This window comes from Notamacropus eugenii, chromosome 1, assembly GCF_028372415.1.
Source record: "Notamacropus eugenii isolate mMacEug1 chromosome 1, mMacEug1.pri_v2, whole genome shotgun sequence".
In the NCBI taxonomy this organism is placed as follows: Eukaryota; Metazoa; Chordata; class Mammalia; order Diprotodontia; family Macropodidae; genus Notamacropus; species Notamacropus eugenii.
The window spans coordinates 447,561,904-447,582,349 of record NC_092872.1 but is presented as its reverse complement, the minus strand read 5'-3'; the positions used below and the strand labels follow the sequence as shown (position 1 = coordinate 447,582,349).

Here is a 20,446-nt window from a genome sequence, read left to right as displayed (position 1 = left end):
AATAGCATAGTAAAAGAGGCACAAAAAACCAAAATTGGTTTAATGCTAAAAGAGGCACAAAAATCCAGTGAAAAACTGCTTAAAAAGCAGAGTATACCAAATGGAAAAAGAGGTACAAAAGCTCACTGAAGAAAATAATTCTTTAAAAATCAGAATCGGGCAACTGGAAGCTAATGACTCCAGGAGACATCAAGAAACAAAGTCAAAAGAATGGAAAATTAGAAGAAAATATGAAACATCTCATTGGAAAAACTGACCTAGAAAATAGATCAAGGAGAGAAAATTTAAGAATTATTAGACTACCTGAAAATCATGATAAGGGAAAGAGCCTAGATATCCTATTTCCAGAAATGATAAAGGAAAACTGCCCCAATATCTTAGATCCAGAGGGTAAAATAGAAACTGAATCTTCCAATCACCTCCTGAAAGAGATCCCAAGTTAAAACTCTCAGGAATATTAGAGTCAAATTCCAAACCAAAGATTAAAGACAAAATACTTCAAACAGTCGGAAAGAAACAATTCAAATATTATAGAGCCACAATCAGGATTACACAAGATTTAGTGGTTTCCAAGTTAAAGAAGCAGAGGGCTTGGAATACAATATTCTGAAAGGCAAAGGAGCTAAGATTACAAGCATGAATCACCTCCCAGCAAAAATGAATATAATCTTTCAGGGGGAAAAAAAATGAATATTTAATGAAATAGAGGACTTCCTAGCATTCCTGGTTTAAAGACCAGAGTTAAATAGAAAATCTGACATTCAAAAGCAAGACTCAAGAAAAACAGAAATGAGGACTAATAAGAGACTCAATAAGGTTAAATGATTTATATTCCTCCATGGAAAGATGATACTTGTAATTCCTAAGAACTTGTAATTCCTAAGAACTTTGTCATCATTAGGACACTTAAAATAAGTTTACATAGACACAAGGCATGGATGTGAGTCAATTATGTTAGAATGATCTCCAAAATAAAATGAAAGGGTAAGAAAGAGGGATGCGCTGGAAGAAGGGGGAAAGGAGAAGGAAAAATAGGGAAAATTTTCTCACATAAAAGAGGCATGCAAGGAAAAGTGAGATGAGGCAGGCAAGGCTTGAACCTCACTCTCACTGGAAATGTTTCAAAGAGGGAAGTAAATACATACTCAGTTGTGTATAGAAATCTAACTTAGCCAATATGGAACTAGGAAGAGAATTGGATAAGAGAAAAGGGGAAGGGAAAGAATGATAAAAGGGCGGACAAATTAAGAGGCAACGGTTAGAAGGAAAAGAGACTTTTGAGGAGGGACAGAAGAAAATGGGATGAAGGGAAATTCACAGTTAGTAATTGTAATTGTGAATATGAATGGGATGAGTTCACCCACAAAACAAAATCAAATAGCAGATGACAAACCAGAATCTAACAATATGTTGTTTACAAGAGATGCACCTGAAAAAGACACAGAGTTAAAAAAAAGGGGTTGAAGCAGAATCTAATATGCCTCAGCTGAACTTTTAAAAAAAGGCAAGACTAGCAACCATGATCTCAAACAAAACAAAAGCAACAATAATTAAAAGGGATAATCAGGTAAACTAAATTTTGCTAAAAGGTATCATAAACAATGAATAGCAAAAATTTTCACAGCAAGTTTCTCTGATTTATATGAACACAAATCATTCCCTAATGGATAAACTGTCAAAAGATATGAACAGACAGTTTTCAGAAGAAGAAATCAAAGCTATCTATATTCATGTGGAAAAAATGCTCTAACTTACTATTGATTAGAGAAACACAAATTAAAACAACTTTGTGTTATCATCTCATACCTATCAGAAATGACAAATACTAGAGCGCATGCAGGAAAAATAGGTATACTAATGAAATGTTGGTGGAATAGTGAACTAGTCTAATGATTCTGGGGACAAATTTAGAACTAGGCCAAAAAAGCTATAAAACTGTGCATATACCCTTTGGTCCAGTCATTACTAGGTCTGTATCCTAAAGAGATCAAAGGAAAGGGAAAAGGACCTGTATGTACAAAAATATTTACAGCAGCTCTTTTTGTGGTGGTAAAGAATTGGAAATTTAGGGGATGCCCATCAATTAGGGAATGGCTGAACAAGTCATGATGTATTGACTGTGAAGGAGTACTACTGTGCAGTAAGAAACAATGAAGTGGGTGCTTTCCGAAAAACAGGACTGATACAAAGACAAGTGAAAAGAACCAGGAGACCATCGTGCATAGTAAAAGCAATGCTGTAATGGTGATCAACTGTGAAAAACTTCGCTACTCAGATCAATTCAATGATCTAAGACAATTCCAAATGACTTATATCCACCTCCAAAAGAGAACTAATCAACTCTGAGTGCAAACTTAAGTATAATTTCCTTACTTTCTTAATTTTTCTTGTTTTTGGAAATACAGCTATTATGGAAATGTTGTACATGATTTCACATACATAACTGACATTATATTGCTCACCTCAGAGAGTGGGGGAAGAATGAAGGGGAGAAAGAGAATTTGGACCTCAAAATTTAAAAAGAAAAGAATGTTAAAAAAAAATTAGTAAATTTAAGAAAAAGCATTTATAAACTATAAATTTCACAAGAAAATGATGAGAAAGGTATGATGAGATGGTAGTTTACCTAAAAGAGTATAGTGTAAATTTAATGAATCAATAGTATGATACAGCAACAACAAGAAAAAAATTAACACATCCTTAGGGTACATTAATAGAGGGTACAACTGCCCTGATTCTTCCTTCTGGTCAGACCGCATATGGAGTACTTTGCCCAGGTGTGAGTGTCACTGTGTAAGAATAATGATATGGTATAGAATGTAAGGAAGGCAACCAGGATGGTTTTTCATAGTAGGTGATAGTCTATTATGATAATAATCTGAGTCACAGAATTTTAGAGTTGGAAGATCCCACAGGAGAACAAAGAATGTGAAATCTGGATCTAATAACACAGGATTGAAAATTTAGAGCTAGAAGGGACCTCAGAAGTCATCTACTTCAATCCTCTCATTTTACAGATGAGCAAAATGAGGTCCAGAGAAGTTAATGACTTGCCCAAAGTCAGAGAGGTAATATCTACTAAGTGTCAGAGCCAGGATTGAAGCCAGATTAAGACCTGTAGTGATGGCAGTTAACTACACTGATGAAATCACAGTTCTTCTTAAAATAAATAATCAACTGGAATAAAATTTAAAGAAGAGTTGACAGAGATAATACTTTATTTCAGAATATTGCCAAATAAATTGTACTGATTTCTTATATCACAATATAACTGAAGGGAAAAAAACAACTAGATTTGAAGTCAGAAGGCCTATGCTCAAATTCTGGGCTCTTGCACTTAAGAAACCACCTCAGACACTTAATAGGTGTGAGATCCTGGACAAGTCACTTAATCTCTCTTGAACTCTATCTGTACTTCACCTGTAAAATGAGAATTGTAATAGTACCTATTTCAAAGGTTGCTGTGAGTCTCAAATGAGGTAATTTATGTACAGAGCTTTGCAAATCTTAAAAGTATCATATATAAAAGCTACCTATTATTGTAATGGTTAGAGTATAGACCTCAAGTCAAGAAGACCAGTTTTCAAATCCAGTTAGAGACACTTCATATTTGTGTAACCCTGGACAAGTCACTAAACCTGTATGCCTCAGTTTCTTATCTGTAAAATGGGGATAACAATAGCATCTACCTTCCAGGGTTGTTGTGAGGATAAAACAAGAAAATGTCTATAAAGCACTGCATCAGTGCTAGCCAGCTACCTACCTCCTAGGGTTAGCATGTAAATGACAACATATATAAAGAACTATAGAGAGAGCTACAGAAATATCAGTTGCCATTATAAATTTTTTCATAATTCTTAGAAATAATTATGTCAAAAATCAATCCACATAACACTGCATGTCTTATTGAAGTTATCAGAAAATACATACCTGCATCAGATTAAATCTTGCCACCTCATTTATGGGAGCATCAGAAATTATTCCATACTGTTCTGGGTTGACAATTGCAGGGCAAATGAAGCAGGCCAAGAGGAGATCAGTACACATTGCCCTCACTTCTCCAACATCAAGGCGATCTACACAGGAAAGCGTCTTATACATTTGTGATACAATCCATCGTAAACTATGGGGAAAGCAATATGTGTTCTGTTTGAGATAGCCAATAAATTTGTTCACCAAAGCCACCAGTTTGGATTCATTTAAGTCCACCATCTCTTGGACCTTTTGTCTGAATCTATCTGAACCTCTCTCTCCAAAAAGCTTTTCCTGCTGGGATGGAGAGAACCTCTCAATCAACTTGTTTGGATCTGTTTCCAGATGGTCTTCATCTTCAACTAGCAACTGCATGATTGGTTCATGTAATGTTGCTGTGAGGAAGAGTTTGGCAGAAAAGAGACCTTCAGAAAATAACTTGAATAAAATGCTGAATGCACAGGTTCCTCTCCTCAAAAGACGTCTAGGGTTGTCACTTTCTTTAAGTTCAAATTCAATCAGATATCGCAAAACCTGAAGGAGGTAGCTCTCATCTTCTTGCATGATACAGTTGCCATAGAGAGAGGTAAAAACTGTATGGATAACACTCTGAGTGTTATCCTGGTTCAGTTTCTCCCCAGCAACCAAAGAGGAGGCAATGAGTCGAGGGTTTTCCCTTAACCTATTTAAGAATTCTCCATAATAAGTCTCTTGAAATCCTAGCTGCTTATATCCATCAACAAACTGTGTGTCTTCCAAAATCTTAGCATGTTGGCAACATTCAGCAGGAGAAGCTTCAGCACTAAAAGACACACATAAAATACATATCAAATCCCATTGAAAGAGGCAAATAATGAATATCATCTGAAATTGTTAAACCATTTAAGTCTTTTAGCATTTGAATCAATAAGACCATACACCCAATGGAGTAGAACTTGCATGTTATCAGGTGTGATTTAAAAAGAAAGAGTATGGAGTACTGCCAGCTACTGCATACAACTGTTCTCTCTGATATTAGCTGAAGATAAAACAATCATTAGTCAACCAACAAGCATTTTATTAGCTGCCCAAAATAACACTGGTCATTAACTATCACTTATGAAAAATAAGGTAATTCCTTCTCTGCATACTTAAGAATTGAAAGAGACCATTCAAACTAGGTCCATATAAACTTTTATTGCTCATTTCTTATTGCTATTTCTTTTAATTCTGCACTTGCTGAACACTAAAAAAGGAACGTTTATACATACAAAGGAGAATATATAAACTTGCCAATAAGCAAAAGACCCACACAAAAATCCTACTCAGCAAGTACTGACAGAGAGGTAAACAATCACATGGGAGTACAAAAAGGATTATTTTTTTACTATGACAGAATAAATACCAATATTTGAAAATTCTACTCTCCATGGTCTGTGAGCAATTTTAATCTATGATGAGTCAAGTATGTGTTACAGCAAAGACTCGAGTCTCCAGGAGAGTAAAATAGAAGGGCACAAGTTCTAGGCTGGCATGGAATAACCAGTTCTGCTAGAACTCTCCTGATACCCATGTAATTTAGAAGCAGAAGAGAATTACTGTGTGTCACAAATGTTAAGAGCTCAAATACATTTATACCTTGTTATGATAAGCCTGTCCAAGTTAATTCTCTGCTGCTTGGCAATCCATGCTGTGCGGTACAGCTTTTCAGCAGTCTTAAGCACATCTGCATTTAGCCTCTGGATCAGCTGTTTCTCTGAATTCACATAGAGTCGTTCCTGCTTAAGGTGATGAGCCAAAGTGTGAATATCCAGTTTCACCATCTTCAAATGTGAAAGAAGTGCACAGGTGAACACTAAAGAAAAAAATATTTTTTAAAAATGTTAATTTGCCATTTACAACTTCTAGCCAGATCACATTTCTTAAGATATGTATAATGCAGCTCTCTGCATAATGAAACAGAAAGAGCACTGAATTGGAAATCAAAAGACCATAGTTCAAGTTCCACCTCAACTACTTAATGACCCAGGGCAAGTCACTTAACCTCTCTGTTTATCAGACAGGTGATGAATTAGTTGGTTTTGCTGAACTTCTTGTTCTCTTGTTACAAAGTATGACTCACTGAGAAGGCAATAAAGGAGGCATATATTCAGAAATAAAAGTGATATAAAAGCAAAAAGATAGTCAAAAACTTTAAGATATAAAAGCTTTATAACAACAATAAACTGAGGAATTTGCTTAACTTTTCTTCTCTGCTAAAAGAGTTCCATAGAGACTTTTCTCTAAACTTATGAACTGCAGCTAGAAGCAGACAGGGGGTGCAACAGACAGAGTGCAGGGCCTGGAGTCAGGAAGACTCCTCTTCCTGAGTTCAAAGCTGGCCTCAGAGACTTACTAGCTGTGTGATTCTGTGAAAGGCACCTGACCCTGTTTGCCTCAGTTTCCACATTTGCAAAATGAGCTGGAGAAGGAAGTAGCAAACCACTCCTGTATCTCTGCCAAAAAAACCCAAATGGGATCACTAAGGGTCAGATACAACTGAAACAACTGAACAACAAAAATAGGAACAACATGAATAGCACAGAAAAGAAAACAAAAAGGAAAAAGATAGGAGAACAGCTTTGAAAGCTACATGTTGATTTTTTATATACTTTTTTAAAAATTTTTAAGTCCAAATAATAGAAATTTATAGTTTCATGTACAATCTTCTTTCACTGTTCTACTATGTACATAGAAAAATGTTCATTTTATTTTGTGCTTAAATTTTGATTTTGGTACAAATTCCCCCCAAAAAGCTCTAAAAGAATAAAAAATTAAATTAAACCTTTGAACTGAGCTCTATAGCTTAATAGTGCAAATCACAGAATCCTAAGAGTTAGAAAGTTTGGTCAGATCCAAAGACAAATGAATCATAAGACTGGAAACCAAAAAGGTCTTTTGAGACCACCTAACATAACTCATTTTACAGATGAGTAAATAGAGGTCCAGTAATTAGTAGAACCAATATTTGAGTCTGAATCTTCTCATTATAGCTCCATTGGGATCTTTCTACTATGCCATAATCAGGGTTTACTATGGTTGTACAGAGCTATAAGGTTCACCACGTGAGTGAATCAACCGATCTGATTTGTTTTGGCTATTGTTTTGAGGTAGCTAGTGGTGGAATGGATAGAGCAATGGGTCTGGAGTCAGAAAGATGCTAGTTCAAAACTGGTCTCGGACACTAGGGTGATCCTGGGCAAGTCACTTTATCTCAATCTGTCACTGTAAAAAGGAGAAAATAATAGCACCTACCTCCCAGGGTTGTGAGAATGAAGTGAGATAATATTTATAAAACACTTTAGCACAGTGTGGCACACAGTAGGTGCTTAATAAATACTTGTTGCTTTCCTTCCTTCCTTATAGAGCACTGAATTTAGGAATCAGAAAACCAGATTCAAGACATATAATATCTAGACATCACAAATTCCACGGGACTATGAGTAATTCACATGACCTCTGATTAAGCCCAGCTTCTTCTTTATAAAACAGAAATATTTTCTTATATATTCATCTCTCTCTTCTTCATACCTCAAAACCATTCCACAACTTCATAGATCACTTCCTCTTTTATTTCATATCTCACCCTCTTCTCCTTACCAAGATAAATCCTTTCCATTTCCTTCTGGAGTTTGTCCAATCAATCATTCATTCAATCTCTAATTTTCAATCTCTGCCTATATACTGGCTTGTTCTACACTGACTACAAATATATTCAAGTCTTTCCTATACTTAAAAAAAAATTCCCTTGATCCTTCCATCCCCCGAAGATACTGTCTTGGAATACTCCTCAACTCCTACCAGGAATAATCTTTACTCACTATTTCTACTTCCTCATTACCTATTCAGTACTCAATCCTTGCAATCCATCTTCTACCCTCTACTTTCAACCTCTACTTCCAACCACTACTGAAAATTCTCGATTAAAAATCACCACTTAGTTTTTTCCTGCTAAAATCTCTTAGCCTTTTCTGTTACTATATTCCCTGACTTTTCTGTAGCATCTGGAATAAATGACCAGTGACACCTCTTAGATATGTTCTCAACCCCAAGCTTCCTAGAGACATGCTCTGAATTTTTTAATGGGTCTACTGTTCTTCAGTAGTTAATTTTGTTGTTTTTTTTTTATCAATACATTTTAACTTAGCAGATGCTTCCCTAACTAATCTCTGACCAAGTACATTCCCAAAAGTTATAGAAAACTGACTAACTGAAGTTTACTTATCACGGCTGGAAAGTAAGGGGATATGTTTTAATTTTATTCATTTCATATTAACACTGTCTATATTTAACTTGAGCTTTATTGCCTTTTACCGCTGGTTATGCTTCTAGCATTGCAGTCCTGTGTTCTTTTGGCTTTGCTTTCTTCACTCTCTCCATCACTTCCACAAATTTTCAAAACTTCCTCTAAATTTTTCATATTGATCATTCTTTGTGACCCAATTTCTTTTCAATTTGTTCATATTATATAATTTGTTCAGCCATTCCTCTATCATTGGGCACATATTTCAGTTCTACTTTTCTGTTATTACAATTGGTGTTACTATGAATATTTGCTCTACGTTACAGGTCTAAATCCAGTAATAAGACCTTCTTTCTTCTTCCAGCTTCCTCCCTTGATGATATCACCTTATCCTATTAGTGCACCAAGGTATCCAAAATAAGAGAAGTAACAGTTCTGTGATACAGATCAGACCACAAATGAAACTCAGCTCTGGGTGACATATTTTAGAAAGCTTAGAGAGATTCTAAAGGAGGTTAATAACCAAGATGGTAAAAGGTGTAAATGATAACTGTTTTCAAGTATATAAAGGGCTATCATATGTTAAAGGTTTAAACAATCACAAAACAACTAAAAATGAATAATGCAAAATTACAAAGAAACTTGGCCCCAAAGAAGTGATAAGAGAAGACACCTTCTTTCTCTCCTTAAGCCTTTGCAGAGGTTATGGGGCAGAAGAAAGATCAATGAATGAGAAATATTGTCAGATTTTTTTCCCCATCATACTGACAAGTGTTATTGATTTTTTTTCTTCTTCCTCTTTCCTATTTTGCTTTAAAAAAAAATCTTTGTTATAAGGGACAGTTTTCTCAGAGGAAGAAGACAGCAGAAATTTTGGTAATATAATAACAAAGATATCAATAAAAATTTGTTTCCAAAAAAAAGGAAGAAAAGGAGTTAGTAGAACCAAGAGAACACTGTATGCAGTAACAATATTGTTCAAGAAAAGCTTTGAGCAACCAAGGCATTCTAACTATTATAAATATTCAAATTAACTGCAAAGATCCTATGAAGGAAGATGCTGTTTGCATCAAGAAAAACAAATGACACACATACATAATCTGCATGTGTATATATAACATATATTACATACATAATCTGTATATGTGTACATGTATATATACATACATATACATACATATATAAAAAATAAGATCTGTGTGTAATGATAGCCATCTCAGTGTAGGAGGGGATGAAAGTTATAACTTAGCTATATATTTGAAAGAAATGGTAAGTTGTTCATAATGGATCTGCAACTTTAAGTACAATCCTCTTTTTCTATTTCACTTTGTTTGAAAATGCTTATTTCTTTAGTTCATAATAAAATAAATTTTAAAAAGAAAAGGGGTTGGGAATTTCTTCAATTTATCCTCAGAGGTAAGACCTAGGAATAATGGGTAGAAGTTCCAGAGGCAGACTAAGGTTTGTTGTAAAGCTTGCCTTAAAACTCTTCTCTCCCTAATCCATCCTCTGAACAGCTGCCAAAATAATATTCCTAAAGCATAGATATGACCATGTCATTCTCCTGCTCAATAAACTAGAGTGCTTCCTATTTTCTCTAACATAAAAAGTAAATTCCTCTGTCTGGCATTTAAAGCCCTTCATCAATTGGTTGTACTCTGCTTTACTATACATTACCTTCTCTCACATGCCCTACAGTTCATTCAAACCGGCCTTCTTACAGTTCTTCACATATGACATTACATATCCTTTTTCAGTGGCATTGCACTGGCTGTCCCCACTTCATGCCTTGAATAAATTCACCCCCTCTTTGAATCTCAAGTTTCCTTGTAAGCTCAGTTCAAACGCTACATGAGGCCTACCTGAATTCCCTCCCCATAATGCCTGTGTGTAATTACTTTGTATCCATTTTATACATGTTTTGTATACTCAGAGACGCAGAATAACGTAGCACAAAAACTCAGAGCCTGGCAGTTTTCAGATGAAGAAATCACATCATAAAACAATCACATGAAGAAGTGCTCTAAACCACTTTTGGCCAGAGAAATGCGAATTTTAAAAGTTTTGAGGTGGCATCTCACACCTATCAGACTGGCTAATGTAACAAAAAAGGAAAATGATAAATGTTGGAGGGAATATGAGAAAATTGGAACACTAATGCACTGTTGTTGGAGATCTGATCTAACTGTCCTGGAGAGTAATTTGGAACTATGCCCAAAAGCAAACAAACTGTACATACCCTTTGATCCAGCAACACCATTACTAGGTCTGTATCCCAAAGAGATCATAAAAAAGGGAAAAGAACTGTATGTGCAAAAAATATTTACAGCAGCCCTTTTTCATGGTGGCAAAATGTTGTTAACTGAAGGGATGCCCATCAACTGGGGAATGGTTGAACAAGCTGTGGTATATGAATGTAATGGAATATTACTGTGCTATAAGAAATGACGAGCAGGCAGATTTCAGAAAAACCTGGAAAGAGACTGGTACAAAGTGGCATGAGGAGAACCAGGAAAACATTGCACACAGTAGTAGCAACACACTGTGTGATGATCAGCTATGAATGACTTAGCTCTTCTCAGCAATACAATGATCCAAAACAATTATAAAGGACCCATGACGGAAAATGCTTTCCACATCCAGATAAAGAACTAATGGATTCGGAATGCATATCGAAGCACACTTTTTTTTACTTTTTCTCATGGTGTTTTTTTTTTTGATCTATTTCTTCTTACAAAACTGTGACTAGCATGGAAATATGTTTTACATGACTGCACATATATGACCTATATCAAATTGCTTGCTGTGTGGAAAGAGGGAAGGGGAGGAGGGAAGAGAGGAAGATCTGGAACTCAAAATCTTGCTAAAAATTGTCTTTGCATATAATTGGGGGAAAATTAAAAAAAAAAAAACCTCAGACCCTGGGTTAAAAATCTCACTCCGGACAAATACATAATGACTATGCAAACATACATCAGGCAAGTCACTACAGTTCTCAATACTCTAGCAAGTCATTATAAATTGTATAGAAGATGCCAAATTGCACTGATAGGAATTTCCTCATCAAAGAATTATCTATATGACAGGTCCGATCAGTCCCTATCCCCTATATCTTGTATATAGTCATCTGCACACATGTTGTTTCTCCCAACAGAATGTGAATTCTTTGAGGACAGGTACTATTTCACTTTTGTCTCTAAGACAGTGCCTAGCACACAGGACATACATAATAAACGCCTTGCTGACTGAGGGAAATGCTCCTAATAATTATATCTATATAAAAATGGAGGGGGGCGGAGCCAAGATGGCGGAGTAGAAAGACGCACATACATATAGCTCCAAACCCACAACCCATAGAACATCTGTATAAAGTAACTCACGGCGAATTCTGGAGCAGTGAGGCCACAGAACAGTGGAGCGAAGGAGATTTCTGTTCCAGAGGGACCTGCAAACCTCTCGCAAAAGGTCCATTGCGCTGCGGCCGTGGAGCCCAGCCCAGCCCTGCCCCTGCTGAAGCCCCGAGGCTGGGGAGCAGCATTTGAATCTCAGACCCCAAGTGCTGGCTGGGAGGATCAGGAGGCGAGGTGGGTGTGAGGAGAATATTCAGAGGTCAAGTCACTGGCTGGGAAAATGCCCAGAAAAGGGAAAAGAAATAAGACTATAGAAGGTTACTTTCTTGGTGAACAGGCATTTCCTCCCTTCCTTTCTGATGAGGAAGAACAATGCTTACCATCAGGCAAAGACACAGAAGTCAAGGCTTCTGTGTCCCAGCCCACCCAATGGGCTCAGGCCATGGAAGAACTCAAAAAGAATTTTGAAAATCAAGTTAGAGAGGTGGAGGAAAAGCTGGGAAGAGAAATGAGAGACATGAAGTCAAAGCATGAACAGCAGATCAGCTCCCTGCTAAAGGAGACCCAAAAAAATGCTGAAGAAAATAACACCTTGAAAAATAGGCTAACTCAACTGGCAAAAGAGGTTCAAAAAGCCAATGAGGAGAAGAATGCTTTCAAAAGCAGAATTAACCAAATGGAAAAGGAGATTCAAAAGCTCACTGAAGAAAATAGTTCTTTCAAAATTAGAATGGAACAGATGGAGGCTAATGACTTGATGAGAAAGCAAGAAATCACAAAACAAAACCAAAAGAATGAAAAAATGGAAGATAATGTGAAATATCTCATTGGAAAAACAACTGACCTGGAAAATAGATCCAGGAGAGACAATTTAAAAATTATGGGACTACCTGAAAGCCATGATCAAAAAAAAGAGCCTAGACATCATCTTTCAAGAAATTATCAAGGAAAACTGCCCTAAGATCTAGAACCAGAGGGCAAAATAAATATTCAAGGAATCCACAGAACACCGCCTGAAAGAGATCCAAAAAGAGAAACTCCTAGGAACATTGTGGCCAAATTCCAGAGTTCCCAGGTCAAGGTCAAGGAGAAAATATTGCAAGCAGCTAGAAAGAAACAATTCAAGTATTGTGGAAATACAATCAGGATAACACAAGATCTAGCAGCTTCTACATTAAGGGATCGAAGGGCATGGAATAAGATATTCCAGAAGTCAAAGGAACTAGGACTAAAACCAAGAATCACCTAACCAGCAAAACTGAGTATAATACTTCAGGGGAAAAATTGGTCTTTCAATGAAATAGAGGATTTTCAAGCATTCTTGATGAAAAGACCAGAGCTGAAAAGAAAATTTGACTTTCAAACACAAGAATGAAGAGAAGCATGAAAAGGTAAACAGCAAAGAGAAGTCACAAGGGACTTACTAAAGTTGAACTGTTTACATTCCTACATGGAAAGACAATATTTGTAACTCTTGAAACTTTTCAGTATCTGGGTACTGGGTGGGATTACACACACACACATGCATGCACACACACACACATAGAGACAGAGTGCACAGAGTGAATTGAAGAGGATGGGATCATATCTTAAAAAAATGAAATCAAGCAGTGAGAGAGAAAGATATTGGGAGGAGAAAGGGAGAAATGGAATGGGGCAATGGAATGGAATTATCTCTCATAAAAGAGGCAAGCAAAAGACTTATTAGTGGAGGGATAAAGAGGGGAGGTGAGAGAAAAACATGAAGTTTACTCTCATCACATTCCACTAAAGGAAAGAATAAAATGCACACTCATTTTGGTATGAAAACCTATCTTACAATACAGGAAAGGGGAATAAGGGGATAAGCAGGGTGGGGGGGATGATGGAAGGGAGGGCATGGGGAGGAGGGAGCAATTTGAGGTCGACACACATGGGGAGGGATAGGATCAAAAGAGAATAGAAGTAATGGGGGACAGGATAGGATGGAGGGAAATATATTTAGTCTTATACAACACAACTATTAAGGAAGTCATTTGCAAAACTACACAGATTTGGCCTATATTGAATTGCTTGCCTTCCAAAGGGAAGGGGTGGGGAGGGAGGGAGGTAAAGAAGCTGGAACTCAAAGTGTTAGGATCAACTGTCGAGTAATGTTCTTGCCACTGAGAAATAAGAAATACAGGTAAAGGGGTATAGAAAGTTATCTGGCCCTACAGGACAAAAGAGAAGATGGAGACAAGGGTAGAGAGGGATGATAGAAGAGAGAGCAGATTGGGCATAGGGGCAATTAGAATGCTTGGTGTTTGGGGGGGAGGGGAGAAAAGGGGAGAAAATTTGTAACCCAAAATTTTGTTAAAATGAATGTTAAAAGTTAAATAAATAAATTTTAAAAAAATAAAAAATAAAATAAAAATGGAATAGATGCCTCAGGAGGTACTGGGTTCCTTTTGACTACTTTGTTATTTGTCCTTCCTTTAAGAGGACCAATGACATCATGGGGTGATGTCCTGACTTGAGAGTGAATTGGATTTAAGCGAGGCTGAGCTACACTCACTCTCTCTTCCAGAGTCATCTAAGTCCAGAAGCGAGATAAAAGTCAGGATAACTGGTGATGGCCCAGGATGCAGTGGCTGACCTTAGTGTCTTTGATGTCTCCAAAGGCTCCACAGTCCCTGCTTCAGCTGCCACTGGAACAAATTGTTCTCATTTTTCCATTCCACTGGAGGAAGTCTTCATACGCTTTCGGCAGACACCCGGCTAATTCACTGACCGGTTTGTAGCATACATAGGTACCCTCAACCTGGTTTAGCTCATCTGCCAAGATGATGTTACCAGACACTATGCATGCTTCAGCTTTTTGGAGCCACAGGTTACAGTTGGGTGAAGGTACCAAAGACGGAGGAGCTGCCCTGAAAAGGGCTCAGCAAGTCCCCATACTAAAGACATGAAGTTCTCCTTGAACATGCTATGTATATAGGCCTTTAAGCCAATGCTAGATGATGGCTTGTTGGACAAGTGGATTCTTGTTCGACAAGTGGATTCTTGTTCAAGTACAGATTGGACTGGTCTCTCAGATCCTTTCAAATTGTGAAATTCTGTGATTCTATGACAATATGTTTAATTAATCAACACTTAATATTAAATACCTACTATGTACCAGGCAATATGGTAGTGACAGTCCCTGACTTCATGACCTCATTCTATTTGGAAGACAAAATATATATATGGATAAGTAAATATGAGATACAGGCTTGTTAAATAAATATAGAGTTGGTAGGAATAACTGGAGAAATCAGGTTTCTTGAAAGAAGTAGTTCCTGAACTGAGCTTTGGAGGGAACTGGTGCTTTTAAAAAGACAAATATGAGTAGAAAGAACATCTCAAGCATGAGGATGCCTAGACAAAGGAATAGCAAGCACACCAATATGGCAGAAACATTAAAATGAGATAAAGGGAGCAAATGTGTAATGAGTCCAGAAATTCAGGCTGGAACCAGACTGAGAAGGGCTTTAAATGCCAAAAAGAGCTATTTGTATTCTACCCTAGAAGCAACAGGGAGCCATTAAAGCTTGAGCAGTGAAGTAACATGTGCTTTGATCTCCATATAACAATGATTGATGAATTTTAAGAGCAAAGAAGATGGAAGCAAAGAAATTAATTATAAGTCCAAAAGTGAACTCATCTTCCTCCCATAAACCTGCCCTTCCCACATACTTCCTTATTTCTCTTGATGGCACTGTTATCTTCCTAGGCACCTAGACTCCATCCTTTAGAGTCAGCTTAAACTCCTCTCCATCCCCCCTCATCTAATCAGCTGCCAAATTCCAATTACTCTACCTCTGCTAGCATTCTATTGCATATGTCCCCTTCTTTACACTCATGCAGCCAGCCTAGTCGCAACTCACCAGCACAACTCAATAAGCTCATTTAACTTGTCTTCCTGACTCTGATAATCTCAATCCAATCTACCCTTCACACAGCTGCCAAAACTGTCTTCCCAATTTAGATACCTAACCATATTACCTTTCCCAAAACTTTCTTTCAGTGGATCTCTAATTGCTTATAGGATAAAATACTAAGTCCCTATCCTAGAATTTTAAGGCTCCCCATAACTATCTGACCAAAATGGACAATAAACTATTCCCTGAATGTGACCTGCGTTCACCCATTTCCGTGAATCGATGCAGATCATCCTTTAGCTTCAAATGCACTCAATTCTGCCTTGTAAAATTCTTCAAGATTCAGTTCAAGTGCCACCTCTTCCATGTATCCTTGTCCTAATTTCCTCAAGCTAAAATGATTCTCTCCCATGTCAAATTTTCCTAAACCACTCTGCCTGGATGTCTTCCTTTTGCTTTCACACTAAGCAGAAGCTTATCATCTTTATGTGTATACAAATTATAGAGCTGGGGCAGGACCTGTGATTGCATTAATTAAGGGGATTCTCCCTGATTATGAAATTCCCTCTACCAACACAGATCAGTATATTCTCCACAACTTAGTAAGGTATATATTACTATCCTCTAGAACAAAAAATAAACTTGCAGGGAGGTTTTGTCATTTTTTTGTCAACAATACCCACCACAGTACTATAAATACGATACAGATGTAATAAATGTTTGCTGAACTGTCAACTATATAATGCTATAAAAATTGAAATTACTGTAATTAAGGAACCACATTTAAAGTTGTGGCTCTGGAACTTTCTGGTCATGTAAGCCTATAGTTTAAAAAAAATTCCTGAGCCTCAGTTTCTCCATCTGTAAAATGGGAATGATAAAATTCATATTACTTACCTTACAAAAGTGTTAAAAGTGCTTTGTAAACTACAACTCACTTATAGAAGTGGGAGTAGTCTTTAACAAATCAGGAGGCAAATTTAATTAAATTAAAAAATTAAAAGCAAATAATTTATCTCTTTGCTAATATCAACATTGGCAAGAAACTAAAGTGCCTGCTGTTTCTAGAAACAGGTCTTAAAAATGGAAATTAAAGTCATCCATTCTCAATTTGTCAGGAGCATTAACAGACTAATACAAATACACCTATGTATAAACATGAGTTTGTTTCTGACATTTTAATGAAATATGCAACAGGCAAATGAGCTGCTTTTCACCAGATGGGGCTAAGGCCAAGTATTTTATATTTGTTCCATGCAAAACTAGCATCTAAACTAATAAAAGTTTGCTTCAGAGAGATACAATATAAAAATTCAAAGAAAGGACTTCAGACATAACTATTTTTCTAACAATAATCAGTTAGAAACGTAATTCTCAACCATCTCATCCATTTGCTGTTAACCCATCTGGTAAAAGATCATAGTCTAAATCAAAGAATGCTTTCTTTCAGTTCCACATAACTTGTCAGAAATTAAACACAGAAATTTTTACTTCAAATCTTCTACAGTCATACAGTGTTCCCAAGAAATGCCTGGTCAATTAAAGTAATACATAATTTGTTTTGTATATGAACATATACAAGGTATCCCAAAAGTTTTAATGTTTACACATACATATACTTACATATGTATGTAGAGGTGTATCTTTTCATCTTAGAAAATTCAAGTTAGGCATGTGGGAGATTACGAAATTATCATTTGATAAAACCTAGGAAAATACAACTAAGACAACAGTCTCAAAATTCAAGAGTGTGACACGCTAAAAAAAAATTTCACATATAAAAAGATGAAGATATACCTAGGAAGCAGTTTAAGTGGGGAAAAAAAAGGAAAAATACGTCCATTATCAAAGAAACAGTACATGCCAACTATGATGATAATAAAGATTCACACTTAAACAGTGCTTGAAAGCTTGCAAAGCATTTTACATACATTATCTCTTTTATGTCTCAAAACAACCATCAGATAGGTGCAATTATCACTATTTTAAGCTGAGGATCAGAGGGGTTAAGTAACTTGCCCAGGATCACAGCTAATAAGTGTCCGAGCCAAGATTGGAACCCCGAACTTCCTGACTCCCAAGGCCAGCATTCCATCCACTATACCAGGCTGCCTCTCAATGAATGAGCAAGAAAGGACAAAGAATCCTGATAAAGAATTAGAAAAAAGGACTAAAAAAGAATATTGATACTTTATTTGCTGAAGTTATTTAACATTTAAATAATTACTAAACAGCCTTAGCTTTTTGTTATTGTTCAGTTTTAAATTTCTAATAAAAAAATTTAGTTTTTAAAATACCAGGAAAGTTCTAATTACTTGCAAGTTCACTACGAATCAACAAGAGACATAGTAGCTGATAATGTTATCTTAGGTTGCATTAAAAGAAGTATAGGATGCAGAGTAACAGAATTTAATTATCTAAGTTTCAATATCGTTAACTGTAAAATAAGGGCAAGGAGTAAACAGTCTAAGGTCCCTTATGGCTCTGACATATGATTCCATAAACCCATTGTATTCTCTGCCCTGTACATGAAATACAGCATACACTTCTGAACACCATGCTTACGTATTGGCATAAACACCTGCAAAGCTTCCAGAGAAGGGTGACCAGGATTAGGAAGAGTCTCAAGATCATGCCATCCTGGGATTGGTTTAAGGCACTAGGAGTGTTTAGCCTAGAAGACTTAAGAAAGATATTTCCAGCTGTCCAAGTTTCTGAACACTTGTCATTTAGAAGAAAGACTAGACTCCAGATAGAACTAAGGTTCATGTAAATGGTAGAGGGTACAGGGAATCAAATTTTCCCTTACAATAAGGAAAAACAGTCAGATTGATCCAAACAGAGTGGGAATAGGGAGGGCAAGTGAGTTCCCTATCAAGGTAATATTACCACATATTTGGGATACTATAGAGATGAGAGGTCCTTTCCAACTCTAAGAGGCTATGATTCTATCTCCTTTAAAAGACTCTTCTATGAATAGGAGCTGAATTTCTAAGATAGCTTACAACTCTTAAGATACATGATAAGAAGACTACAGATTAATTTAAAGATAGAAAGAGACTTAAGGTCACCTCAGTGGTATCAAAATCAAATGGAAATGGATCCCTGCAGCTACATATTGACTTAGAAAAACACCAATTAGCATCATGTCATATTGTTTTTATTTGTTTTGTTAAATATTTCTTAATTATGTCTCTGGCAGGCCCAGGCTGCCAGTCTGACACCTCTGACAGAGGCCAATTCCCGCAGGTCCTTTGACTACAAATACACCACTTATTCCACTGTACTGCAATGCCTCCTATTGGTGACACAGCTCACCAATAAAGACTAGGTCAAAGTGAGAATACCTACATTTTCCAGATTGCTTAGATGATTAAAAAAAAAAAAAAGCACTTACTTCATGTATACAAGACAAAAAGTGAGCATCTGCAACTTTCAGAGTTTTACGGGCTTCCATTTATTAAATAAATTAGCCCACTGTTAAGTCCAACTAAATCTAATTCCTACAGGGGATAGAGTATGCCCATAAACTGGTTTTCTTCTATTCAAATTTTTATGATAATGTTAATGACTATTCATCAAATTCTAAATATGAAAATAAACTAAACAGTTTGTGCTGAGCTGCTGCTTCTTGCTTAGGCAAGGTTTCAGAAGACCTCGCCAAGATGCCATCTCAAATGGAACATGCCATGGAAACAATGATGTTTACATTTCATAAGTTTGCTGGAGACAAAGGCTACTTAACAAAAGATCTATGAGTTCTCATGGAAAAAGAGTTCCCCGGGTTCTTGGAAAACCAGAAAGACCCTTTAGCTGTAGACAAAATTATGAAAGACCTGGACCAGTGCTGAGACGGCAAAGTGGGCTTCCAGAGTTTCTTTTCACTAATTGCCAGGCTGACCATCGCATGCAATGACTATTTTGTTGTACACATGAAGCAGAAGGGGAAAAAATGAGCCCAAGCCAAGGAACTCCCCCCAGTCCTAATCCACTGCAGTATCCTGAGTCATCACTTTTGAGATATTCCCATATAGCTCCCCCTAGGATGAGGCAGTTGCATGAACACCCCCAGACCCTCAGAATGTACAAATGAACTCCAGGCTTACAATTTGACAGCTAGGGAAAGAAAATACAAACATATGTCAGATAAGCTTTTGATTTTTTTATATTATATGCACCCTCTACCCTACAATAAAAATTTTAAAAAGAAAAAAAAAGAAAATAAACTAAACAATAAAAGATAAATACTTTCCAAAACTGGCTGGGTAGTTCTTAGAAAGGCACCATTCCTAGCTTGAAGCTAGGACAAATTTTGTTTCTTCTTTAAAAACAGTAAACAAACAAAATAACTAAGTACTGGTTAGCAAAAACAAACAAAAGAAAGAAACTGCTGTCAAGAAACAACTAAGCTTCAATCATTTTCACTGAGATTCATAAATCCAAAAGTTATTTTGGAAGATGCTACCTTTCTGAGTGCGGGATGAGGGAGAGAGCCCTCTCATTTCTACAGCACTTTAAGATTTATAAAAATTTTTCTTCAAAATTATCCTTTACTAATCTCACAAAATTTTATGTAAGAAAATGAAGCTCAAAAGCAAATTAACTTGCAAACTATTTTATTCTCCATGAATTTTGCAGATGACAGAAAAATTCAAGCGATATTTCAAAATGATTTTTTCTTTAGTATATCTTGCAAATGAGACCTCTATCCAATTTATAAGATTAAGAGTCATTCTCCAAATAAGGATAAGGAATTAGATATATGGCCTATGGATAAGGAATTAGAAAAAAGCACTTAAAAAAAGCACTGTTGTTTTATTTGTTGAAATTAATTAACATTTAAATAGTTACTAAACAATGCTATTCCCAAAGGAAGAAATTCAAATTATGTCCATATGAAAAAAATGTGACAAATTACTTTTAGAGAAAAGGAAAATTAAAGCAATTCTGAGGTTCCACCTCATATCCATCAAATTAGCTAA

The 20,446-nt window shown here is 36.3% G+C and overlaps 1 protein-coding gene and 1 pseudogene across 9 annotated transcripts in view; one reads left to right on the top strand and one right to left on the bottom strand.

Annotated features, from left to right (window-relative positions):
- Nucleotides 1-20,446, bottom strand: part of GAPVD1 (GTPase activating protein and VPS9 domains 1) — an 86,276-nt gene that overhangs the window by 52,347 nt on the left and 13,483 nt on the right. For all 9 annotated transcript variants that reach the window (XM_072631926.1, XM_072631918.1, XM_072631919.1 and 6 more), the window contains exons 2-3: nucleotides 5,590-5,806; nucleotides 3,931-4,774 (exon numbers count right to left, since the gene is read on the bottom strand). In XM_072631926.1, coding sequence (XP_072488027.1) covers nucleotides 3,931-4,774; nucleotides 5,590-5,774 — 1,029 coding nt within the window. In that variant the 5' untranslated portion in view covers nucleotides 5,775-5,806. The remainder of the gene's footprint in view (nucleotides 1-3,930; nucleotides 4,775-5,589; nucleotides 5,807-20,446) is intronic.
- On the top strand, nucleotides 19,086-19,511 carry LOC140519161 (protein S100-A10 pseudogene; annotated as a pseudogene).